The sequence below is a fragment of the Salvia miltiorrhiza genome, chromosome 6 (assembly GCF_028751815.1).
Source record: "Salvia miltiorrhiza cultivar Shanhuang (shh) chromosome 6, IMPLAD_Smil_shh, whole genome shotgun sequence".
Classification (NCBI taxonomy): Eukaryota; Viridiplantae; Streptophyta; class Magnoliopsida; order Lamiales; family Lamiaceae; genus Salvia; species Salvia miltiorrhiza.
Genome location: NC_080392.1, coordinates 8,068,102 through 8,094,887, shown reverse-complemented (window position 1 = coordinate 8,094,887; position 26,786 = coordinate 8,068,102). Strand labels below are relative to the sequence as shown.

At 33.3% G+C, this 26,786-nt stretch overlaps 4 protein-coding genes across 7 annotated transcripts; 3 read left to right on the top strand and 1 right to left on the bottom strand.

Moving 5' to 3' along the window:
• Window positions 1–906: 906 nt before the first annotated feature.
• On the top strand, window positions 907–8,223 carry LOC130988387 (omega-amidase, chloroplastic-like). 4 transcript variants are annotated; one of them, XM_057912209.1, is made up of 10 exons: window positions 907–1,249; window positions 1,587–1,703; window positions 2,006–2,230; window positions 2,391–2,484; window positions 3,186–3,260; window positions 3,558–3,636; window positions 4,315–4,330; window positions 5,136–5,216; window positions 7,209–7,291; window positions 7,699–8,223. In XM_057912209.1, exons 1-10 carry the CDS (start codon window positions 1,010–1,012, stop codon window positions 7,775–7,777), a joined length of 1,089 nt encoding a protein of 362 aa, XP_057768192.1. In that variant the 5' UTR covers window positions 907–1,009; the 3' UTR covers window positions 7,778–8,223. The 4 variants fall into 4 exon arrangements, with proteins under 4 accessions (XP_057768192.1, XP_057768194.1, XP_057768195.1 ...); XM_057912211.1 differs by lacking the exon at window positions 7,209–7,291; XM_057912212.1 differs by lacking the exon at window positions 4,315–4,330 and having other exon boundaries at window positions 7,699–7,765.
• Window positions 8,224–9,829: 1,606 nt separating this feature from the next.
• Window positions 9,830–10,797, top strand: LOC130988386 (protein BIG GRAIN 1-like A). The gene has a single exon (XM_057912208.1). It carries the CDS (start codon window positions 9,864–9,866, stop codon window positions 10,689–10,691), a length of 828 nt encoding a protein of 275 aa, XP_057768191.1. The 5' UTR covers window positions 9,830–9,863; the 3' UTR covers window positions 10,692–10,797.
• A 5,044-nt stretch (window positions 10,798–15,841) lies between these two features.
• LOC130990442 (uncharacterized) lies at window positions 15,842–18,923 on the bottom strand. Its single transcript, XM_057914675.1, has 2 exons — window positions 18,697–18,923; window positions 15,842–16,310 (listed from the first exon to the last, which is right to left on the bottom strand). The coding sequence occupies exons 1-2, from the start codon at window positions 18,921–18,923 to the stop codon at window positions 15,923–15,925; spliced, it is 615 nt and encodes a 204-aa protein (XP_057770658.1). The 3' UTR covers window positions 15,842–15,922.
• A 3,841-nt stretch (window positions 18,924–22,764) lies between these two features.
• Window positions 22,765–23,473, top strand: LOC130988385 (uncharacterized). Its single transcript, XM_057912207.1, has one exon. It carries the CDS (start codon window positions 22,985–22,987, stop codon window positions 23,321–23,323), a length of 339 nt encoding a protein of 112 aa, XP_057768190.1. The 5' UTR covers window positions 22,765–22,984; the 3' UTR covers window positions 23,324–23,473.
• The last annotated feature ends 3,313 nt before the right edge of the window (window positions 23,474–26,786 follow it).

Genomic DNA, 26,786 nt, shown 5'->3' with positions numbered 1-26,786 from the left:
GCTTAATTTAATAATTGTAGATCTTTAATTAAAATAAAAATTTAATAACATGCGGCTAAGTTCCTAACAATAATTTTGGGCTCTGATTCAACTTAGAAGCCCATCATTAGATACAAACCTAATTTAAAAGAATACAACACAAATACAATAATATACTGAAAAATGAACCGTGAAAGCCCTACTCTATTTCTTCCAATTTGACACAGCGCCGTTGCATCCTCTTCATCTTCTTCTTCATGCGTCTTTTTTCTTTCTACAATCGTCTCTTTCTTTTTATTTCACCTTCTTTCTGCAGCGTTATGTTCTTCTTCATGTTCTTCTTCTCTTATTATTCTATAAATAATTACATCATCTTCTTTTTAGTTCCCAAAAACAATAGTGGTGAAATTGTAATTTTCTGAATTATTAAAGTTTAATGTGGAGATATCCCCGGAGATTTAGCACGGATTTTTCCTCTTCTTCTCTCCTTTTTATTTTTATTTTTATTTTTGATTTTATTTTTTTAACCGAAGTTATCTTCTATTAAATTTGCATCTTTTTCTCTATGTTAATAGGAGAAAAAGAATAAGATTCAAGAAAAGTTTTTTATGTAAGACAAATTCACTAAATCAAAGTTTTTTCTTTATGATGAAAATTTTGAATTAATTTTGTCGGGCGTGGTTGCTGAATTAGTATTGAACTTCACGTTTCTGTAATCTGAATTGTGGTTGAAATTTTTGGGGAAAAAAGTTAATTGTTGCTGATTTGAAATTTTGGAAGAAAAACTGAATCGGTGTCAACCTTCACGTTTTTTCAAAATGCCTAAATTTTTGGAAAAATAACTGCTAAAAATTGCTGGGAAATTATGACCGTTAAACTGGTCTTTTATATATAATATAGAATATAGATATAGATGTAAAATAAAAGAACAAAAATAAAAATAAAAATAAAAATAAAACTAAAAATAACGAGGATGTAAAAGCCCTACAAATACAATACAATTTGATATACGCTTCAAGTGGTTCTCAAAATGCTCCCCGCTTCCTCAGCTCAACTTCGAACTCTCCATTCCTCAGTTTCCCGTTCACTCTCTCCCAGAATCCGATCTTACCTCTCTCAAAATCCGATATTGTGCTGCAGAATAGCTTCCTGTGGTTTTGCGCCGACGTCCATCCGTTCAATTTCATCGGCTACAACCACCGTAATGGCATCCGCAGAGGAAGCTAGAGTTCCACATGCAATTCCGCCGCCAACTCCTCCAGTTACCAAGGCAAGTTATCTTGATTTGCAGAAGTTTTGTACAAACGTGGCGCGTCATCATTTTGGATATGCGCATTTTGCCCTTGTATTATGAATTTTGAAATATGGGGCACATTGTAAAATTTGGATATGGCGTATTTTTTTTTTCTTTTTTTTCTTTTTTAACATTGTTTTGTTGATTCTATGTGGCCAGATACAAATTTCAAGTTTGTAGTGTGGTATTCTGTTATGTTTTGTTTCTCTTAGTTATATATATAATGTAAGATGATTTATGTCTTTTCCACTTAGTGAGAATAGATCATTTATTGTATTGGGTGCATTGACAATTTTTCTGCCTCTTTTTTCAGTTCAAGATTGCACTTTGCCAGCTAGCGGTTACTACTGACAAGGAAAAAAACATTGCTCATGCTCGTCAAGTAATTGAGGATGCTGCAGCGAAGGGTGCTCAGCTGATTCTTCTTCCTGTAAGTTGTACTTGGCTAAAATTATTCTTTGTTGCTCTCAAATAATCAGTTTTCTACCATCTTATTTTGTAGTTCGTTGCTAGTGGCTGTTTTGACCTTCCAATTTTTGTTCCAATCGGCAGAAAAGTGAATCTTGAATCCCTGTTATCTTTCCTTTTTACTAAGTGTTGGTGGCTATGAACATTCTTGCCGAGTACTTTAAAACCTTTATATAAGTTCAGTAATTATGTAGTTAATAGGTTTCTAGCAAATCTTGATTTGAAAGACTAAATAGTTTTTTAATCGGTTGCATTTGGTGTCAGGAAATATGGAATAGTCCATATTCAAATGATAGTTTTCCAGTATATGCAGAGGATATTGATGCTGGTGGTGATGCATCGCCTTCAACTGCAATGCTATCTGAACTTTCTCGTAGTCTAAAGATCACAATAGTTGGTGGTTCCATTCCCGAACGAAGTGGTGATAGATTGTATAATACTTGCTGCGTCTTTGATACAGATGGAAAACTTAAAGCTAAGCACCGGAAGGTACATGTTCTTTCTCGAAAGGAAAATCCAGAAACACACTATCTTAAGTTCAAAAGCCTTCGGTGATTTACTGAAATTATTGGGATCTCTCAACTTCTCATTCAACTTGTTGGAACACCTTGTGGCGAATGGTAATTAAAGGTCCTTTCGTTGTCCACAGATTCATTTGTTCGACATTGATATTCCTGGAAAAATGACCTTCAAAGAATCAAAGACTCTTACTGCAGGGGAGACTCCCACCATTGTTGACACAGGTTTTGTTAGCTTCTCAATCTATTATAATTAAATAACTTCATGATATCATTATGAAATTCAAAGTGTTCTTGGAAGCATGTATACTATGTTAATTTTAATTGATTATGAAATATTTTTTGTTGAAGGTTGTGCTTTTAAGGATTTTCAGTTATTCTGTCATATTTTTCTTTGCGTACTTTTGAAGTTATATATATAATTTTTGAAGTTAAGGACCCTTAAATTTATGAATTGAAGTTCAATCTTTTACATCTCCAAAGTTCTTTAGTCTTGAACTGAATTGTTTTTTTCTCTTTTGTCTTGTCAATTGATTGTCCACTTACACTAAGCAGACTCATCTACGGATTGATTGGATTTTCCTCTTCAATTGATTGTCCACTTTCCATGAGTAAATTCATTGCATGCTTTAAGTTGGGTCACATGTAATGCCAATTCAGTCATGCTTTTGTTGGAGGAATATTTTGATTTCTTTCTCCTTATTATGTATGCATAGCCATCTGTTTGATGGAAAGCTGAAATAAGCTGTTATATGCTCATTACTAATGAACAGTTTGTTACTTTGACTGGATTGGTTGACTAAAACTACCCAATATGACTTTGCTGTACTAAGGTTCTATACATTACCTTGTATACTCCAGCTTCTGCACTACGGAGACACATACATTAACTTCTTCAGCGTATAAATAGTGTATCTTTTATGTAGGTGTTGGACGTATTGGTATAGGCATTTGTTATGACATTCGATTCCAAGAGCTAGCAGCAATATATGCTGCCAGAGGTACTGTGCCTATGAGTTTACCTTTTTCAAATTTCCAAATGATTCTTCCATTAGACATTTAGGACGCAACCTGATTCTTACTAACTCCTATATTTCTGGCTATATTTGCTGAAAGTTGTCTACAGGATCTGCTTCAGATCAAATGCTTATTCATTTATCATATTAAAGTTATTTTGATTAACCTATGTGACTATGTCAATTCCTTTTTGTTCTACTTAGAAGGTTCAAAATAATTGAAAATAGCATTCTTATTCACATGGGCTTGAAGCACCTAATTGCCTGCCTCTTCTTCTTTAGGTGCCCACTTGCTTTGTTATCCAGGGGCCTTTAACATGACTACTGGTCCCCTTCACTGGGAGTTATTGCAGCGGGCGCGGTAAGCTAATGGCTAAGCTTCTGTATTACGAAGTTCTGTAACTTAAGTTTTGATATTATTACGAGGCATTGCCTAGGTTGATTGAACTAGTTTATTTTATTCATTTCACATCAGATGTCAGACAACTATTATCAGTTTCTGAAATGCCTATGTCTCTTTCTGTAAATAAGGTTGTTGGCATACATATGATTATAATAACTTAACATGGTCCTTCCTTTAAAGCCTAAATAAAAATAGTTGCTACACTATTCCTACTGTAGACGCTTGGAATGGTCATCTGTTGAGGAATGAGCCTTTAATGGCAGAGTGTTATTTATGTCTATTTGATTTGATAATGTAATGAAGTTTTACGTGATTATATGTTATTAGAGCCTTTCACATTTCCAAAGCGTTGTGTTTATGTGCCAAAATGTTGCTTATAATGTAATGCTTGTGGTGGAGAAGTTAGTCTACAGTTTTTAATGATCAGATAGTGATATGGTCTAATCTAAGTTATAGAACATCCTTAGATGAATTAACTTTGGCGAATTTTTTGCCTGGTCAAACTACTTGTGTCTTGGGAACTAGTGTGTGCTATTTTTTTCCTCGTGCAGTGGGTAGGGCCAGGGATATATTTATTTTCCTGTAGTTATACGTTGTTTCAATTATATCACTGATGCATTTCTTCTTACTATTCAGGGCAGCGGATTGTCAGGTATGTATCATGATCTATGTGCTTCTGACTGCTGAAATTAGTCAGACACAACTCCATCTTGTATTAGTGGGCCATAATGTGCACATCCATTTTTATGCTCTACAAATCTCAAAGTTCTGATCTGACTAAACAATATGGAATTTTTTGCTTGGAGACATAAACCATTTATACAAGACTAGAGAGGAAAATTGAGCTTTAGAACAATAAATTAGACCCCTTAATATTTTGCCACTGATCCTTATTTTATCATTAAAAAGATTACTTGTAGTGGTTAAATGAGTTGTTCATAAGCATTAAAACAGAAAATCATGCCTGTAATTTGTTATGCAAATTATTGGGTAGAGGAAGTCTATTTTCTCTTCACTAGATCATGTATATATGACTCCTTGTATTCCATTTGGAAATCAATAAGTATAACATTTGGTTACTTTATTATGTATTTAGAGAATTTCGTATGTAGCTTGTAGCTATTATTAATTTATTAAAAATCCACAAAATTTATCAGATTTTAATTATTTTGCTCATAAAACAGTCTAGCACTAACTAGACATTTGATCCTGAATGGAGTTGTCTAGTGCTTATTTAGCACCAAATTTGAGGATATAATTACATAAACAGTTTACAGCCAGTTTCAATTAAATGCATCATCTATGCACTGTAAGAGCCATTTGACCAATTATCATGAACTTGACCTTAATCATGATTGCAGCTGGTCAGTATGTAGATGTAGCCAATAATTCACCAATTACCATGCACATGAATGCATGCGAACTAAATTGTTGCACTGGTTGTTTGACTTTGGCAGCTGTATGTGGCAACTTGTTCACCAGCTAGAGACACTGGTTCTAGTTATGTGGCTTGGGGGCATTCTACTCTTGTCGGGCCGGTAAGTGTACAATAAGGTTAGGGTGAATTTTAATTTCATTCCTCAAACTCATTTTAGCTTATTACATATATAATAAATTCAACACGTGCTTATACGGGCACCCACATGTGCTGAATCATCGGCAACTCGGAGTGAATCAATACCAACACCACAATTGATTTGCTGCTTTCTAACTTTTTTTTTTCAACTCGGGGAATAGCCCGCTCGCAATAAACAATTCATCAATTGTTGAATCATGTCATTTTTTTATGCAACTTACTATTCTCAGGAAGCTCCTAACACTCACCGGCAGTCGAATCTATTGGATTAAATTCTTAATTAATCCAATTAAGGGACAAATATATATATGTAATTAATGTAAATAAATACTACTCCCTCCGTTTCCACTATAAGTGGCTCAAAACTTTTCGGCATGAGAATTAAGGAGAAGGTGTAAATTGGTTAAAAGTGGTAGGGCTTACATCTTTTTTAGGGTTAAATTTTTCCATTTAGGGAAATTGGCCACTTATAGTGGGACAACTCAAAATGGAATACAGGCAACTTTTAATGGGACAGAGGGAGTATTATATTATGTATATATTAAATGTTATATTTATTATTTGGTCCCTAGGAAATTGTAAGTTCTTTCTGTATTCTCATTCCCATCAGAGTCTACGTAAAATCATAAAGAATACTGTATTCCTGGAAGATCAAATCTTCATACAGAATTCATCATGGCTTCAAGTTAGTAATTCTGATCTAATATTCTTAGATTATTGTCATACTGTTTATAGTAATTATTTAAATTACTTCCAACAGAATCATGTCATTTGGGTTATTGATTTCAATTATATCAGTATATGTAATACCAATATTAACATCAAGAAAGGTTGAGTGGCCTTAATTTCCGTTACGTTGGTGTTTTATTGTATATTCTTTCACAAGAGAGTTATGCTCTTCCGTAGGACTTTAAGTTTCAGTGGACTGTCTGTTGGAAGTTTTTTCCAGAACGTTACAAGGAGTTGGAAGTTTTTTCCAGAATGTTACATGGAGTTCTCCCTTCTGTATAAAATTTTCTTCCTTTTCTATTTTAGAGAAAAGTTAGTGTGGTCTAAATTCTCGAACGATTGTTTGTTTTAGAAATCTCTTTGAATATAAGGATTGATTTATTATCGAAAGAAGAGTATTACGGAAAATGACAGTTCCTTTTTATTCTCAATTTATATTGTGATAGATGATGTTTTTGGTCAAGCGCGAATTGGATGATTCAACAATTGATGAATAGTTTGTTGAATCATTCAATTTGTGCTCGTTCTAAAAGATCGACTATGCACAATATAATTAGAGAATCAACAAGAGCCGTTATTTGTAGAAAACTCTTCTTTCGATAATAAATTAATCTGTACACAAAGAGATTTCTAAAACAAACAATGGTCAGAGAATTCACACTACACGAACTTTTCTCTAAAATAGAGAAAGAGAAAAAGTTTACATCGGTTCCCAAGGAACTTCTTTTAAGGTTCTTGAAGAAACTTCTAACAGAATCCGACACTCCACTCAGATAAGCAGAGCTTGGACTCAAAGCCCTACTGGAAGAGCATAACTCTCACACGGGAGAATTTACATTAAAACACAAGGTCATGGAAGTTCAGACAAATCAATTTCCTTTCTCTGATGTTAGTATTAGTATTATATACACTTAATTAAGTGGAATGAATCCACCTAAATGACATAATTCGAGGACAAGTGAGTTGGGAGTTTCTTGAGCAGAGTTAGTTGAATTGAAAAACTGGCATGATTCAACAATTGATGAATTATTTGTGTCGATGGCTCAACACTTCTCGTGCAAACACTGGTATGACCGATGCTTGTCTGTGCCATTGATAAGTTCACGTAAAAATTTATTATGTTATATAGTATATAATAAGCTAAAATGAATTCAGAAAATCGGCCAAAATTTGGAATAGGAATCCAAGTAAATTCACACTCACATGAAGGAACTACATCTGGCAGTTTGGTGAAGTTCTTGCAACCACTGAACATGATGAGGCGATAGTCATATCCGAGATTGATTATGCCCTTATTGAGCAAAGAAGGTAATGTTGCTCATGTACATTCATAGTTAGAGCTTTATATTGCGCATTCATTTCATCATTTATGTATACATGAATTTATAACTGACTGTCTCATTGCAATTGTGTTTGGCACTACTTGTTCGTGAACTTGCGTATCTTAAATTAGAAAATCTCAGATCCGAAATGATTTCTTTGACTGAACATGAAAATTAAAAAAAGAACTCCTCTGCATTCCTTGATTTCTTCTCTTTGTATGTATGCACTTGGAAGCAAAGCACATGTGTTTAAACCCACATCATATTTTTTGGCCAAACAGATTTCACCTTTTCCCTGTCCTGGATTCGTTCATAGAATACAGTTTATCCAGGTTTAAAATTCGAATTCTGATTAGGCCATCTCCGTTGTGTCAATTTCTTGTTGTGTTTCAGAACGTTCCTCCCATTCCAGAGGCAGCGACGAGGAGACCTCTACCAGCTTGTTGATGTCCAGAGGCTTAGCTCCACATGAACCAGTTAGGGGTGGAAGCTGGTAACGGAAACAGCACAACCATTTCCACCATACTCCAATGTTTATGGATGAAGCCAAAAAATGCAGCGCAATAAATGCTCGATTGCTGCAGCATAGGCATTTTGTTGATGTCTATCCCAACTCTGAATGCTTCTTATTTTCCACTTCCCATCAATCCATGTGGGAAAACTGGCTGCCTCGACTTGAAATAGAAGTTTATAGCTCCATAGGCTTTTGATTGTAGATGGTGGTGGGGTTGATGGAATGTTCACTTGGCACGGGACATGATTTCGTGCTCTCTCATGATACTGCTGGCTGATGCCCAAACTGCTCCATTTCTCGATTTAATTCACTGTCTGTTACCTAACAAAATATTGCTAATGTGTAGGATACCATTCGAATTCAATTCTGTCTCTACTTAACAACGGCACTAGCCTTTTGGACCATGTGGTTTTTCTTTCCTCAAAACTCAACTTGATGTCTCTGCTAATGCACATGGGTTCATGAGTATGGGAACCCAGTCACCCCCTCTTTTGTACGTGCAGGGATGGAAATGCGACACGTTCATCACTTGTTTTGTCCAAATTAATTTCATATGTTCTCATCCTAAGGAATCGAGGTGGGTCTGAGTAACCATGGACTTGTCAACTTTGTCGATAATGCAATTTCATTATTTTGTTACATCAACTTTTACAACTACGTCAGTTTTTACGAAATAGATACCAAGTACAAGGGGATATATAGGATACGATTCTTGTACAAGTCATATACTATCTTAAGGGTTAATATCACATAAATCATCTAAAGTCACGTAAATTATTCAATCGCTCACTTTTATATTTTAATTTTGGGTTATTTTTCTCTAACTAAAAATAACGTTGTCGTATCTCAGTTCGAATTGTCCATGTCAAGATTCAGGCATTTCAAATCGGCTTTAATTTGGGATAAATGAAAAACGAGTTAAAAATTGAATAAGTTTAAAGTTCATGTATTTATAACTAAGTTTTAAAGTTCATGTTAAATACTCCATCTGTTCCAATAATATCGTTCCGAAAAAATTGGGCACGTAAATTAAGAAAATATAGATAAAGTAAATGAGGAGAGATGGAAAGAATAATGAAAAAGTAAAAGAAATATAACTAAATGAAGAGAGAGAGAGATAGAGATGTTAGATAAAGTAAATTATTTCATTTTTTGGGTTGTGACACCATAAATGGAATGCCCAAAAAGAAAAATTGAGATGTTATTATTGGAATGGGGGGAGTACCATAAAGTGAGTAAAGTTCATGTATTTATAATTAGGATTTACGGTTCACGTTAAATACCAGAAATTGAGTAAAATTTATGTATATATACAGTAATTACCCTTATATTTTTAAATTTGATTTGATTTTGTGATTATAATTGATTTATCTTAAATTGATGCTGGCATGACCGCTTAAATTTTGGCCACCTCCAATTCTCAAACGGCCATACAATACGAGTATGAATTAGGAAATAAACTAATCTTGATTGTAAAAATTAAAATCAATCAAAGTTAAGTACTATAATAATTTGCAAATAGAAACTTTTGTGGTATGAAAAATTCAAAACTTGGTAATTTACAAGTTGCATATTTCAATAAGAGAAGTGTATTTTTCTCATCGCATAAAACAACTAAGAGCACTCCCAGCAGAAATCCCAAAATTATGCTCCTATATTCTTCCCTAAAGCTTCCCTATTTTATTTTAGGATCTCGATTTTATAAATGCATACACCAAATCTCCTATTTTTTACATAAAAATAATAATTATGTGTGAGTCCTACTAATTATAAGCTTAAAATAAATTTAGGGTGAATGTAAATTTAAGATTGAATTTAGGTAGGTGTAAAATTTTTGGTGGGCTCATTCAATTTAGGGGATTTGTTGGATGCATTTTTTATCTCATTTTCAATTGTTTTAGCCTAAATTTAGAGTTAGTGATACATTTAGGTGATCTGCTGGAAATGCTCTTCTTATAATCGATTAAACCCGATTTATTGTGGTGGTAGTATTGACACTAAAGTGGGCGGCCCCCACAAGCTCACACAATAGCATCACTATATTATGGTCTTGAATTTCCCCAAAGCTAATAAGCAGCATTTTGGATGCGCAATTATTATATCCCCCAACCCAACATCCAAGGCGCAGCATTTGGCTTTAATTCTCTCTCGCATCGCATGCATCCCTTCCAATAATCAAAACATGGGTATGAAGGGGCCTTCCTTCTCCTCATCTCTCCTCGACGCCATCTACCGCTCCATCGACGAGACCAACGCCTCCCACACACGAAACGCCGCCACAAAAGTGGAAGACGACATCGAGAGCCTCCGCCGTGCCATCGTCATCGAGAAATGGATCGAGAAGCAGTACTCCATGCCCCGCCACTTGGCCTCCAACTCCGCCTCCTCCACCGACTCCAGCGTCTTCTCCTCCTCCGAAACCGATTCCAGAGGCAGCCCCAAAACCAGCAAGCCCAAGAGGGAGGCGAGGAAGACGTCGAAGAAGGTGAAGGAGCCCATTTCACCAGGCGCCAAAATCTCCAACTTCTTCAACTCCATTTTCAGCCCCCGCAACTTCAAGTCCACTGACGAATGGAGCTCCATGAGGAAGTCCAGATCAATGAAGGACACGACCACGACGTATACGCGATCGTGCCTCACCAAGAACGCCTCCTCCAGACCCAAGAGGTCTGTGAGGTTCAGCCAAGATGAGTTTGCCGTTGGCAGCCAGTTTATCAAGAAAAACATCGACAGTTTTCGGCATTATCATCATGAGAGTGAGCGGGATTTCGATGATATGAGCTGCGCTAGCTCCGATCTGTTTGAGCTCCAAAACATAGAGGAGGAGCTGCCCGTCTATGAGACCACTAGTCTTGGTGGGATGGTAATGTAGCTTAAATTCACCCAACAATGCTAGCTTCTTGTATCTCAATAATTAAGGATTAATTGTTGTTTCCAAACTCATGACTATGCTATTCAAACTTCATCTTACTATCCAATTTCATTTCTATGACAATTTTGATAAATGCATGTGTGCGCCTACTTTTTAAAAAATTAAAAAGTAAAACGAGAGAGTCGCAATTCTAATGATGGGTGATTATTTTTGTCTTTGGAATGAAGAAAATATGATTTGATGTGCACTTTTGCTTTAATGACGTTGCAACGTGGGCATGGATTTGTTACACCTATATGATTGTTTTTGTTGAATTGTGCATTAGGAAACATATTTATTTACCGACATTTTTATTTAGTTTGAATATATATATATAATCTAAACTCTAAAGTGTGGGAAATATATATACGTCGATTAATTTTGATCATCTATATATATATATATATATATATATATATATATTTAGGATATATAATGGGAATTTAATTATTTCACGTTTTCCAATTCTAAAGACCAGATTGTGAATTGAAAGGTTAGAGGAGAGCAAAAGTCTTGGAAAAAATGACTTTATATGATGTTGTCCGCAAGAAAATTGTAGCAGACGACAATATTGTCAAAGCAAAAGCAGCACAAACATGTTGAAAACTGAATAGTTTCATTTTCAAGGATGATGGGCGTGTAATAGTGCCATATTTCACACAATTTAATGCTAAATTTTGATCGATTTATCTGTCACCATCATGTTTAATTTACTTCTTCATATACTGTCTATTGACTTCTGATTTGTATCTAGGGTGTGCAAACCCAACCCGGACCCGCCGAACTCGCCCGGACCAACGGGTTCGGTCCGGACCGAACCGGCCCACTATAGGTGTTTGGTCCGGGTTGGGTCTTATTTTGAGGACCGAAAGTTTTTCGGGTCGGTCCGGGTCGAACCCGGTCGAAACCCGGCGAACCCGGAACCGACCCGTGCTATTTAAAATTTAATATTTATATTTAATAATTAATATTTATAATAATAATATAATATTAATCTAACTTATGAATCTAACCCTAAGATTTATGTTTTGTTTTTTGTGATTGTGGATTGCGAAAATTTGAGACTATGATATATGTTTTGGTATCGTATTTTTAATGTTTTAGATTTGAAAAATAGGTGAAAAATAGGGAAAAATAAAATAAAAAAAAATTAGGTTTTTAGCGGGTCTGACCCGGACCGAACCGAACCCGTTGCTCGGGTTCGGTCCGGTCCCGGGTCGGCCCGCTCGAAAATTTCGGTCCGGGTCGGTCCGTTTTTTTAAAAATTTCGGGTCTACAAACCCGGCGGGTCGGTCCGGGTCCGACCCGCTGCACACCCCTATTTGTATCTCACATATAGAGATTTTCATCATGTTGCTAGGATCGGACTACATTGCTGAAATCAATTTAAGTTCAAAGATTGATTTGTTTCTTGAATTAATCAATTAATTTTATAAGAGCATATAGTATGTTATAAATGCTCCACTCTATCAATGACACATCAAAACATTAAATTTATTATTATATTGAACGAATCATTGAAGAATCACACGAGTACGAAACACACAATGAACCACTAAAGCATAATCATAGTGACTAATGAAGATGCTATTTAGGATGCTTTTAAAAACAATATAAATAATACTATGTTTTAAAACGAAAGCAATCTTGCATCAACGTTAGATTTGCTTTGCTCCATTTTCCAGTTTTCCCAACAATTAAATAAGGAGGAAAAAAGCCCACAAGATCAATACGAATTATTGCTAATAAAAGCGAAAAATAAATATAAGTATTTTCGAGTGATGGGGTTGAGAGTTGATAAAAATGATGAATAATTTGATAGCTGGAATATTTGTCTGTTAGTGAGCAACACTAAAGAAGGCCAAATCAAAGACTTTACCTACGCACCCATACCGGGGAAAAAAAAATACCTGAGTGAAGTTGTAAATGAAATAAGAATCTTATTTTAAATACGAGTGAATTTGTGTAAATTTTACTATTATAAATTGAAGTGATAAACTTTTTTGCTTGATGGAGGAAGTGTTATTTTTGAAGTAAAAAAAAGAAGAAGATATTAGAGGGGTAATGGATGTGCAAATAGGCCCCATCTAGGAATCTCACTACACAGTAGTCAAAATATGGGCATTCGGGCACATGCGCTACAACTTTTTCCCATCAACAAAAAGTGGAGTTACAGTCGAATTCTCTATTTTTCAAATTGTTTCATCTTTGATTATGTTTTAATCCCATATATCTCACTTAACAGCGGTACGAATCAAAAGAACTATTTCAACCACATGTTTTAGTGACATTTTCGTCTTTATAAAGATGAGAGATTAGAAATACGAATTTTAACCACATGTTTTGTATCTCTTTTCACAGCTATTCTACTTGGAAGCCGCAGTGAAAAAAAAGAAAAAGAAAAACAAGAGAGCCAAAAAATAGACAAGAGATATGCATAAATCATAAATCTCTCCAAATTTCGGATGAGTTACTTTAAATTAATCTATCTATATACTAAGACTAGTCTCATAATTTTATTTTATTTTAACTTGGGGGAGTTGGGGAGGGGGAGCAATGGGGTTTGAACCTAGAACCTCACTGTTCATACACAGGAGGTCGCACCGTTTGGTGAAACCTAAGATTAGTTTAAAGCACAACTTGTGGATTGCCTATTTTATTCCTGATATATATTTATTATTATATTTATAAAATATAAATCTATTTTTATATACATTTATTTGTCACCCAAATCTATACAGAATACTTAGCTATTGACAAGGCTTATAAATAAATACATCCATCCAATAAATTATCTAATAAAAGTAATGAATTAATAGATTTTTTTAAATAATAAATTATCAATTAAAATAACATTAATTACACATACAACGTACGTTCTTTCTGCTAGTTGTAGAAAAATTAAAAGAGCCTTGCCAAAAAAAAAATCTATAAAAAAGAAAATATGAAAGAGGCGGGGCTATACAAAGTGCTTTATTTAATATTGCTATCATATTTTGTGAATAGTATTACTCTATACGCATAGACCGTACATGACCCTCTATTAAGAGGTTTAGAGGGTGTTTGGCTGAGCTTATGAGCTCATCAAAACAACTTATAAGTTCAAAAAAAAGTTTTAAGAGCTTATAAGCTTCTCAAAAAATAAGTTCCACTACCCCAATTTATTTTTTTTATAATCTCATATGCAACAATCTTTTTATTTCAACTATAATTTATTATTTTTCATCATATATCATTCAAGTTTATTTTTCTTCGATTTTCTCTCTCTAGCAAAAAAATTCTCTCTTTAGCTTATAAGCTCAATTATCCAAACACTTTGACAACTTATAAGCTCTTAAAAATTACATCTTATAAGCTATTGAAATATCTTATAAGCTCCAAGAGCTTATAAGCTCTTTGAAATAAGCTTAGTCAAACACCCTCTTAAAGTGTCAAAATTAGTTCAACTCTGTGCTATTATGAGGTTGTGGTAGGCTTCAATATTAGCAACATGACTAGCAATAAGGTCTACCCAACTTGGCTCATACGATACATTGGCTCGTTGGTTGGATTTATATATGGCTCCGCATCTCGTACAAGCTTATTTAAACTTTTAATGACATTCTATCATATTTAATGAATGACCTAATGGTTAAAATAGGACTGTAACTTTCAAAATTTTAGAAAAATGACTATATGTTACGAAATTTGAAAATAAGGACTATAACTTTTTTCTTTAACACTCTGTTTCTGGCTCAAAATCAATTATTCGGACTTTTGGTGCCACTTAGAGCCCATGCCACCTAGATGCTTTATGACAGTTGACATAAAGTAAGGGTATCAAGTGAAAATTGAGGATCAGAATTGCTTTCTCTCTCTCTCTCTCTCTGTCTCTATCTTTTAAGTTGAATTGTGCTTAAAAAAATGATAATACAAAAAAGAGAAAAAAAAATGCCAAAAAGTTGACATGGCACGGCCACGTCAGAAACGGGCTCTGGGTGACACCAAAAGTCCAAATAATTGATTTTGGGCCTAAAACAAGAGTGTAAATGTTAAGAAAAAAAGTTATAATACTCATTTTCAAATTCCATAACATATAGTCATTTTTCTGAAATTCCTGAAAGTTACGGTCCTATTTTTACCATTAGGTCTTTAACGAATTTTAAATACTATCACAATATTCAATTTGTTACATAGTGAATGATTCTTGTCAATACACTTATACCTGCTCATATTAAAATATCACAAATTATCCTATTTAAATATATGAGTAATTTGCATCGTACATACGTTCACATGAGATATCTTCTTAAAATACTATGAGATTGTTCAGTGTATATCTATTTTTATAATTGTACTTAGAGCATTACAATAGAAATCGCAAAACGGGCACGAGCCCTGTGCTGGGGGTGGGGGTGGGGGTGGGGGGGAGGGGAGGCACCCTGATCCGTTTGTGCGAGCTTGGTACGTAGAAGAGACTACGCACCAAGAGAAAAGTGTGTGCGATACACGTACCAATAAAAAAAATACTCCATTTCTTAATTAATTCTTTTTATTTAAAAATTATTTAAAGCTTCAAACTTGAATTTTAATTTTAACTAAATGTTGCTTCACTTTTTATAATGTGTTACATATTGTAGCTAGAGAAACCTACACTTTTTTTATGTGGAATTTAATATAAAATCAACTTAATGTAGCTTATTTTTTTATAGTGCGCACACTTTACATGTAGAGAGAAACATACACTTTTCGATGCAGGATTTAATACAAAATCAACTTAATGTAGCTTCCAAATAATTTTAAGAAATAATTTTGTGCCTAAGATACTTTTTATATTAGTATAGATGTAAAAGTGTGTAATATTATAAAATACGATATTACACACTTTTTGCGATTAAAAAGTGTTTAACAGTGTATTTTATGTTGTTATACATTATAAGGGTATTTTTTGGTAAAAAATTATTATTATTTCTATAATATTATTTGTATGACTAAAATTTCTTAATTATAAAGTTTTGACTACATTAAGGTGCTGCCTCAATAATGTAATTAGAACACATGCCTCAATTACTCAATACACAACTTTTTCGAGGCAAAAAAAGAAAAAAGAAAAAAAAAACAGAATGCGACGTCGTAGAAGTTGTATCTGTTACTTGCAATCTTCATTATTATTTAAAATTGAAGTAACAGAAAGAAATATAGAGAGTATTTAATTAGTTAAACCAAATGAAAACTTCGTTAACTCGGTTAGTGAGTTGACGAGGGGAGTTATATGCTGCAAGCATGGACAATCCCTCCTGCGCCGCCCGTCGGTAATCAGGGCTGGCTTCCAGGCTTTTCTTTAGAGACTCCAAATTTGTAGCTATGCTTTCGTCGGTAATCATACCATCGAACCTTTTAACTGCTGCATATTTGTGTCCAGGCAACGGTAAGCTCACCGTCTTTATCTCTCCCCTCACTGGTTGAGGTGCGGATTTTTGGTACATCTGAGGCAGGTAAAAGTAGACTGTGTAGGCCGAATTATCCACACCTACTAGAACCGGAGATGTCATATTGATTATCATGTTTTCACGATTCTTGCCCTTGTAGTAAGCAAACAATCTGCCACCAATACCAAAAAGAATCATTACTTATTTAGATTCAATGTATACATATGGTGAAATTAGATAGAAATGGAATGATATTATCTCATACTAATGGTTGGGTGGGGAATTGTATTTGAGAATCAAATCGAAAAATTATTAGTTAAATTCTATTTTTATGAAAAGAAATTTCTAATTTTCGTTTTCGCGGCATATTTGTAATATTATTAATTTCAATTAAATTAGATAATTCCTATTATTTGTGACACTAATATTTTCTAATTTTGCTATGCGTTTTTTGAGAATATATAGTAGCATCATATATTTTATTTAATGTTTTAGTGGGTACTTATTTAAATTGCGGACTTCATTAATGTAATATTTAATACATATTTGTATGGTAATTTATATATTCTTTTAATTAAAAGCCATATTTATACATCATTGTAATAATAATCCATATTTACAAAGAAAAGTAGCTACACATGTTTTTTTTTCCCAACAATATCACCATAATATATTCGAATGTACTTCAACAACTATAGAATTTTTAGATGACAAATAACAAAAGCAATTGGGCCTTCAAAACAAAATCACCGATATTTAAAATCATGGGTTGGACCTACAAAATTAAGCCCATGGTTTGTGAAAATAAAATAACAACAACTATCCACATCAATAATTTACTTCATTTTCCCTCAAAATAAAAAATTAGTTTACTTCGTTTAATTTTGTATATATATACATCTAAAATTGTGTAATTCAAAATTTTTAATTAAACCAAGAATGGAAGATTTTTCTCAATTGTATTTCTCTTAAGGTTGAATGTTATGTTGTGTAGGGATCATAAATTTCATTCATTATTTCGCACATATATAATCGTGTAATTGAATATCTTTCACGTTTAACTTTTTACATAATAAAGATGCTTTTTATGCCATGGGTTACTGATTATTGATTATTTCATAGGTTGGATTGATTTTAGCTTGCACATTGATTATTCTATTCGCTAGATTTATTTTATGTTCGTATATCAATGGTTACTGATTATTGATATTTGAAACTTGAATTTTTTTATTCTTGATAATATATTGTTTATATGAGAATCTATAGAATTGATTTCTATAATTAAGATATTTTACTTTATTTAATATTATATATTTTTTAATATTTATAATTATATTTGTATTTGTGAATTTCGTACCCGTGGAACGCACGGGGTAAAATACTAGTTTATTGATAAAGTAAAAGATAAAAAGAAAAGAAGGACCCCATCCTCTACCCGCCCACAATAATGTACTCCGTCCACGTGCTTCACGTATTCGAACCAACCAACGTGTTGGTTTTGTTTATTGCAGTGTATAACTTGTGGAAACTCAATGAAAATTGTGAATTAAATTATTTATATTATATTTATATAATATAATTATTTTTTAATTAATTTAATTTGATGTAATAGAGATCACATTGGATTAATCTTAATTATATTCGTCAATTAAATGTTAATTTTTGTTAAAATAATAAAAATACTATTTTATGTAAATATTATACAAATTTTTTATATTGACCAATAAAAATTAATTTAAGATTTCATTTATCATCTAAGTATCATCTCATCTCAACTCTGTGAGATCAAATGATCATCAAGAACTCGAAAAACGATATCTGACTTTTGAACGTCATAGATGATCATCAAGAACTCAAAAGACAACATCTTATTTTTTAACGTCAAATTTATGAGCATTTTTATTGTATTTTACAAATTGTGATGTTGTTAAGACTATTATTGATTACGGGGTAGATTTTGAAAATGACTTGACTAAATTAATTCATTTGTATTAAAAAAAATTGCGTAAAAAAATAAATGGTTATTGTCTTGTAAATACATCAACTTTGGGGTAGTTTGATTTTGCATATGAGGTTAGAAGAAGTCAAAAAATACATAAACTTTAATGATGTAGCAATTTTATCACAAATTTAATTTTTGTCTAAATTAAAGTTGGCGTGGCAAGTCGGAATGTCGTTGTCTATTAATCAGACGTTTTGAAAAATGACTTCGTTTAGAGATATCCTATACGATATCGTTTTTTAAAACGTACACATCGACATTCTGACTTGATAATTTGGAAAAAAAAATAAATTAGTGGTAAATTTGCTCTAATATTAAAATTCATGTATTTTTTTACTCCTTTCAAAATTCATGTACAAAACCAGACTACTAAAATTAAAGTATTTATTTGCTATTAACCCAAACATAAATAACCGTTTGATTATCATAGTCTGATTTGGGGTGTGTCATTTTTCAGACAAAAATCGAGCCCAATAATTAAGATCATAGTGACATAGTGACCCCAATCCAACTACCAGCCCATTATTAAGGTGTTGATGGAAAAAGAGGGACTTACTGTCTGAAAGCCTTACTAGCAGCTGGCTTGTAAGAGTTGGAGGAAATGGTTGGAGAGTGCACCCATTTAGCATCCTTATAACTTCTGATTTCGAATTCTTTGTGAGAGTGAAGCACGGTGTATGCAGGGCACTCGTTGCGTGCGCAATTTGGTGCTGCTTCGTACCCCTCGCCCTTGCATTTTGATGCACCTACCAACCAACAAATTGTTAATCTTCTTGACAACATCCTTACTAATAGCTTATTAACTAAGATGGGATTCAAAGGGGTAGTATATATATATAGACCAGTTGAATGGGAGAATTAATTTTCTCTTACCATCAAATTGGAAGGAAATTAAATATTAATGCTCACAATCACACAGCGTTAAGAGGCATGAATCTTCGGCTTAATAAATTAAATTGCTATAATAATATCCAAGTGATCTTTGCCATATATTTTATCGTCAATTCAAGTACGCCCTCGGTTTCACTAAAAACGTTTAATTTATTTTTTCTTTTGAATTGTCTCATTTATCTCTCTCCTTACTTATTTTATCTTCATTTACTTTTTCACTACTCTCTCTATCTCTCTCCTCATTTACCTTATGAGTTAATGGGCTCAATTAGTCCTTCTTGTATAAGGAAAGAAAAAAATGTCTACCCAAATAAAATATGGAAAAACTAGCATTTTTTAATGTAAATGTACAATTATACTTCTTAATACAGTTACACACTTTTTCGCAAAAGTGTGTAATAACGTAAAATTGTGCAATTGCGAAAAAGTGTGTAACAGTGTAAAATACATTGTCACGCACTTTTTTAAAAATCGTGTAATAATCGTGAAAATCGTGTAATACTGTATTTTACACTGTTACACACTTTTCACAAAAGTGTAATAACGTAAAAATGTGTGATTGTAAAAAAGTGTGTAACAATGTATTTTACACTGTTACACACTAAAAAGGTAGTTTAATAAAAAATGCTATTATTTCCATATTTTTATTTGTATGGCTAGAATTTCCTATGACTAAAAGATTTTGACTACATTAAGGTGCTGCATCTTACTCTATTTATATATTTTTTTAATTTACGTGTCACATTTTTTTGAGACATTATAAATGAAATAAAGGAAGTACTAATAATTATTGGAATTCAGTCCGACAGTCAGAGTCACATTTTCACATAGTAGTAGACTAGTAGTACTTCACTATATATTATGGATTGTTGTTAATATTTTATATTCTATGTATGTTTGGGATGAACTTTCGAGTAGTATAAAGAGTCTTCTCGTTGCTTCATGCATTCGTACTTAACAAAATTGATACACAATTATAATCTCATCAAATTAATTATACACAATTATAATGGTTCAAATTAATCTTAAATGTTCAGAATTTATCTTATATTTGATGACTAAATATCCATGAAATACTATATAAATAAGTATGTTAAAAGTTCATTATATCTTATGTTTATAACATGAGAAGTGATTAGTGATTAGTGACCAGCGAACACGTGGTTAATACTTCATCCATCTCAGTTTTTAGTATCAATTTGAGAGTGATACGAGTTTTAATAATAAGGGTCTCACCTTTTATGTGAGTGTTAAAATAATTAAAGTGGAGCAAGAGTCCTACCTATTTTTACTAAAAATAGAAATGAATACTAAAATATGAGACGGTCAAAAAAGGAATGATGGATACTAAAAATTGGGACGAATGGAGTAATTTTTTTCCTTTACTGATGTTTTTTTCATTAGATTTTTGCCAAGAATATTTAACAAGGCTTGAGCTAAGAAACCTTCATTATTATTATTATTATTATTATTATTATTATTATTATTATTACACAAGTAAATAAAGAAATAAATAGATCTTAAGATGGTGGACTCGAACTCAGTACATTAACCACTTATCGCTAGGCGCTAGACCAACTCATACACATATTGGTATTGTAAATTTTAGTTTTAAACTTGGTTGATATCACTACAAGAAAATGCGGCTCTAACGACCGAAATTTCGGTCGTTAAAACCCAAAAATCGGTCGTTAATATTATTAACGACCGATTTAACGACCGTTTTTTTCGGTCGTTGTTTGCATCGTCGCCCGAGTTTTAACGACCGTTTTTTCGGTCGTTAAATTTAACGACCGATTTTTTATTTTTAACGACCGAAATTTCGGTCGTTAAAAAGAGAAAAAAAATAAATAATATAAATAAAAAAAAATTATTTTTTTTAAATTTTTTTTAATTAACGACCGAAATTTTATTTTTAACGACCGAATTTTCGGTCGTTAAAAATAAATAAAAAAATATTTTTTTTTTCGAAAAAAAATTTTTTTTTTTCGAATTTTTTTTTTTTTTAATCTCTTTGTATCCCACAAGTATTTTTAGTATATTTCTAATGTATTTTGACCTTAATTGCATACCATTTGACGAACTTCCCAGTAGGTCACCCATCTTACTTGTGCTCTAAGTCAAGCACGCTTAACCTTGGAGTTCCTTTCGAGTAGTCACCAGTACAGAACACTCGTATTATTGATATATATAGTACCTATTAATTCATTTAAACTCTAATTCAATATAAAATATCATTAATCATTCATAACCTTATAATATGTCGAGATAATATAAAATATCATTAAACATTTACGATAAATATACGATCGAATTAAAAATAATAAAAAATTAATATTATCGTAATTAAATAAAGAAAAGAAAATATGAGTATGAAAAATAATAATCGTATACAACAATAATTCAGAAAATCTAATAAGTCTAATAATTTATTATAATAAATCTAATAATTTATTATTATTTGAAAATAATAATTAAATAATTAAATAATAAAAATAAAAATAATTTGAAAATAATAAAAAAATAATTAAATATTTATATATAATCGAAAAATAATTAAATAGAAAATTAATAAATAAAATAATAATCGAAAAATAATAATTAAATAATTAATTATTTCTATAGAAAATAATAATTAAATAATAATCGAAAAATAATAATTAAATAATTAAAAATAATCTCTATAATTTGAAAATAATAATTAAATAGAAAATTAATAAAAAATAATTAAATATTTATATATAATCGAAAAATAAAAATTAATAAAAATATAAATGAACTTTAAAAATTTTTAAAATTTGAAAAATAATATTAACGACCGATTATTCGGTCGTTAATAAATAAAATAAATAAATTAAAATAAATAAAAAATAAATAAAAACTAAAAAATAAATAAAAATAATTTTAACGACCGAAAAATTCGGTCTTTAAAAAAAATAATTAAAAAAAATATTTTTTTTTATTTTAAAAATATTTAAAAAATAAAAAAATAATAAAAAAATTAAAAAAAAATAAAAAAATAATATTAACGACCGAATAATTCGGTCGTTAAAAAATTAATTTTTTTTTTTGAAAAAAAAAATTTATTTTTTTTAAAAAAATATTTTTTAATATAAAAAAATAAAAAAAAATATATTAACGACCGAATTTTCGGTCGTTAAAATTAAAAAAATAATTAAAATAAAAAAAAATAATTTTTACGACCGAAAATTCGGTCGTTAAGAAAAATTAAATATTAAAATATTAAAATAATAATTAACGACCGAATTTTCGGTCGTTAAAAAATAAAAAAAATTAAAAAATAAAATCGGTCGTTAAACGGTCGTAAATCGGTCGTTAAGGCCGCAAAATAAGTGATTGAAACTATCTAATTTCTCCTTTCTTTTCTTTACAAGCTCCTTCAGTTCTTAGTTTAATCCTTTCTTTTTTCATAATAATTGTTGAAACAAACACTCGATTCATCACCAGTTAAATGAAATGAATATTGGTGCGAATCATGTCATTCCTACCAGTATGGCTATTGGCTATATATAACTTTGCCTGTATTTTCCATTATCTATAATGATTATTTCAATTTCCTCCTCGTAATATTACCACCTTTTAATTTGTCGCAAAATTAACATCTAAATTATTTTTTAATCTCAGAAAATTAATGTAACATGTCTCACACGTCGTCAAAATAGTGTGGTTCTATGGCCTTGATTGTTGTGACTGACTTGGAATTATATATGCTCGATGTTGCCGAAAATGCCAGCAAATTTAGTGATAATGGCAAGGAGATAACCTTATCCACCTCAACCAAAACCAGAAGCTGCCACGATGGACAAGCTGTGAGATGCCCTCAATTTCCACCTCTCATCCCCTTCTCTCTCCACTCCCACTTCTATTCCTTAATCCTCTAAAAACCAACCCTTATTAATTCATTCGATCACAAACTCAACAACACCAAATACATGGCCTCCACCTCCGCACTTTCCATGGCGGCGCCGGTTGCCCAGAACAGGCAACTCGACACATTCTTGAAGCCATTGCCCGTGAGGCCGTCGAGGTTGGTGTCGAAGCCGGCTGTTGGGAAGTTCCAAGTGAGGGCTTCGCTGAAGGAGAAGGCGGTGACGGGGTTGACCGCGGCTGCGCTGACAGCTTCGATTATCCTCCCCGACGTGGCGGAGGCGGCCGTCACTCCGTCTCTCAATAACTTCCTGCTCAGCATTGGTGCCGGCGGCGTTGTGGGCTTGGCCCTCGTCGGAGCGGTCATCGCCGTCTCTAACTTCGATCCTGTCAAGAGGAGCTGATCAGAAGATGTGTGTGTGTGTGCGCGCGCTTTCTTCTTTCAGTCGTGGAACCTGTTCAATTTGTATTTATCAAATATTTACTTTTAATTAATTTTAAACTTATGGGTGTGCCATATTGATTCTTCAAGAAACACTTTGGGATTTGAATAATTGATCACATCTCGTCTATGTTCAATATGTATATGCATGTGTTTAAGTACTTGTTCATTCAGACATTATACTGCATGTATAAACCTCTTACTTACAACGGTAGTGAATGCACTAATGTTCTACATATGCTCGACCATTCGAGTCGAACATCTCGAACATTAGGGGTAATTTTCACTAATGCCAGACATTTTTTTACGCATTTTGAGTTGAGCATTAATAATAAATGCACTAATATCGAGAATGTCGAGTATTAGTAAATTTTGAATAATTTATTTTTTAATTCTTATTTTAATTTTGTTATATATGTTTTATTTTTAGGTTCAGATGAGTCCACATGTATGGTTATATCCTACAGTGGTGTATGGAATTATTACGATCCGATTTAACTAAGAATAGTTAAATCGAATGATCCACGACTAAGAAAGAGATTAAAGAATTTTGGAAAGAAAACGGCATTGTTGAATAGTAAAACTTAAACTCTAGAAAATTCATCATATTTAACTCATATCATGTAAACATTAAAACTCAATTAAAGCCAATAAAAGCAGATGTACATAGAGAACTTAATTAATAAATACTTTAAGTTATACAATCTTATGAGGTCATTATCTTCAAACTTAGTGCATAACATATAACGTAAACATCAACAGTTATGCAGCGAAAAATTAGCTACACTTATGTATGACAAAATATTCTAGATAGGTTAAAAGCGTTATTTATTAGGGTTAAGTATCAAATAAGTCCCTAACGTAGAAACCCTTATCACTTCTGGTACCCTATGGGCAGGGGTGTGTCAACTAAGCCCCTGAAGTACATAATTTCCGCCAATTAACCCCTCCGACTTAATTAACGGCCATTTAACACCGTTAACTATTTAATTTTTTTATTATTATTTTATTGGTGGGGGACCCACGCCTTCTTCTCCGCCAAGCTCGCCGAAAACTTGCCGGAAACTCACTCATCGGCCGATTGAGGCATCTCCACCCCCCTCCTCCTCCTCTCTCTCTCTCTCTACCGGATCCTGAAACCCGCCTCTCTCTTCCTCCGATTGATAGCAACAGAGCAGCTGCCGGAGCTCTACATCTCTAAATCTATGCGCTGACAACAGCGGTGAGTCGCCGTCATCTGTTGCTAAACTCCAAACTCCAACTCAGCCACCACCCAGATCCCCAAACTCCCTCGTCTGTTGCTACATCCCCAGATCCCCAAACTCCCTCCTAATTTCGGCCGACGACGATGCTTCCCACCTGACACCACCTCATTCTGCCCACAAACCCAACAACGGCAAAAACCGCAAGACCTTCCTTCTATGACTCGATTCAAACTATTACCAAGCCTAGTTAAATATCTGGTTCAGTACCAGATTTGTTTCAAGTGGATGCAGAGGCGGAGAGGCGGAGACGGCGAGAGAAACGATGGAGGAGAGAGAGATTTGGAGGAAGAGGGTGGAGGCGCATGAGAGAGATCGCTTTCCACGATCTGGAACGTCCTTCGCCTCGAGCTGGTGGCGGCCACACCAGAGATTGCTTTCCACGATCTCAAAGCCCACAACGGAAATTCCGGCAGCCGCCGTAGCACCAGCAGCAACTCCAGCGGTTGGGGGGAGGGGGGGCTGGAGAGAGGGGAGGGGGTGGAGATGCCTCAGGTAGTTAATGGTGGGACCCACCTATAAATTTTTTTAAAAAATAAATAAAAAACGGACGACGTTAAGTAGGCGTTAGGGAAAAAGGCTTAATTGACGGAATTTAAGTACTTCAGGGGCTTAGTTGACACACCCCTGCCCATAGGGTGCCAGAAGTGATAAGGGCCTCTACATTAGGGGCTTATTTGATACTTAACCCTATTTATTAAAAACGCTATCGTACATCGGCTTAACCTGCACATTTAAAAATATATGCAGGGTTAAATACAAAAATACTCAGTGAACACATGCTAAACTTTTTATCTTATGCTCATAAAGTTATAAATATTTCCATTGGCCCACCGCGACACACAAGAGATTTATCTAACTAAAAGTCTTATTTTCGCTAAACTCTTTTTCATTTCTCAATTAAATGACTGTGTAGTTGATTTATGCTTAAATTGCTCTATTTTTAAGGGTTTGTTTGTGCGTGTTAAGATAATCTTCTGGAAATTGGTGCGTTTTATGGTGTATTTTATGCTTTGCAGGAGATTTAGGCTTTCGAGATGGGAGAATGCAATTTTGGAGAATTTTGGATGAATTTGGCGTTTTCTAGGTGCTCTGGTCTCCAGAGCAGAGGAATCGACATCTCCAGAGCAGAGGAATCAACATCTCCAGTGCAGCGAAATCAAGAAGCCAGACCAGAGCAGCGAAATCAACTCACCAGAGCAGGGAAACCAATCTCCAGAGAAGTCGATAGTCAGAGCAGAGGGGAGAGAAGTCAGAGCAGCGAAGCGAAGCCCAGTGCTCAAAAGTCAGAGAAGTGAAAAGTCAGATAAATCAATCTTCAGAGCAGCGGAACCAAGTCATAGCAGAGAAATAAGACAGAGCAGAGAAATCACCCATTCCTCTGGCGATAGCCATTTCTCTGGCGCGACCCGTTCTCCTGGCGATAGCCATTTCTCTGGCGAGGTCCGTTTCTCTGACGACAACCATTCCTCTGGCGAGAGCTGCGATTTTGGCATGAGTGGGAGTATTTTCCAGAGCGTGCATCCAGCTGGAGAGTTGCCTTATTTTACACGATTCTATTTCCTTTAGAGTTCTACTTTGCATGGCAACTTCCATGGTGATCGAAGGAAATCTGAAAACTATAAATAGGTCCTCTTTTGACCTATCTAGAGAGACCAAAAAAACATTCATATTTCAGTTTTATAGCTTTAGAATATTTTAGCTTTCCAGTTTTCAAGGCTTGGATCCAGATTGAAGATTCAAGCCGCTACAATCGTTTTCATTCGGTTTTTATATAATTCAGTTTTTACAATTGCTTGTTTTTTTAATTATGTTTATGCTTTCTTTTGCTATGTCTGGCTAGTTTCCTTTAGCTGATTCTAGGGTTTGTAAATAGTTGATTGAATTTATGTGATTTATTTGTTAATACCTTTGTGCCTTCCAGTTTATGATTCATAATTCCTGGTGCTTGATTTCTTGTGAATTATCTGATCAATAGTTTGCATGTTTAGCTATTCGGTTTGAGACCTAACGGAGATAACTGTTTAGCGGATTCAAGAATGTATGATATGATTTTAACCTTGAGACCTAGCGGAGATAGGTGGATCATAGGGAGCTATTCTTAAGAGCTATTGGGAGTTAGTAGATTTTCTTGAGACCTAACGGAGATAGAGAATTTATTAA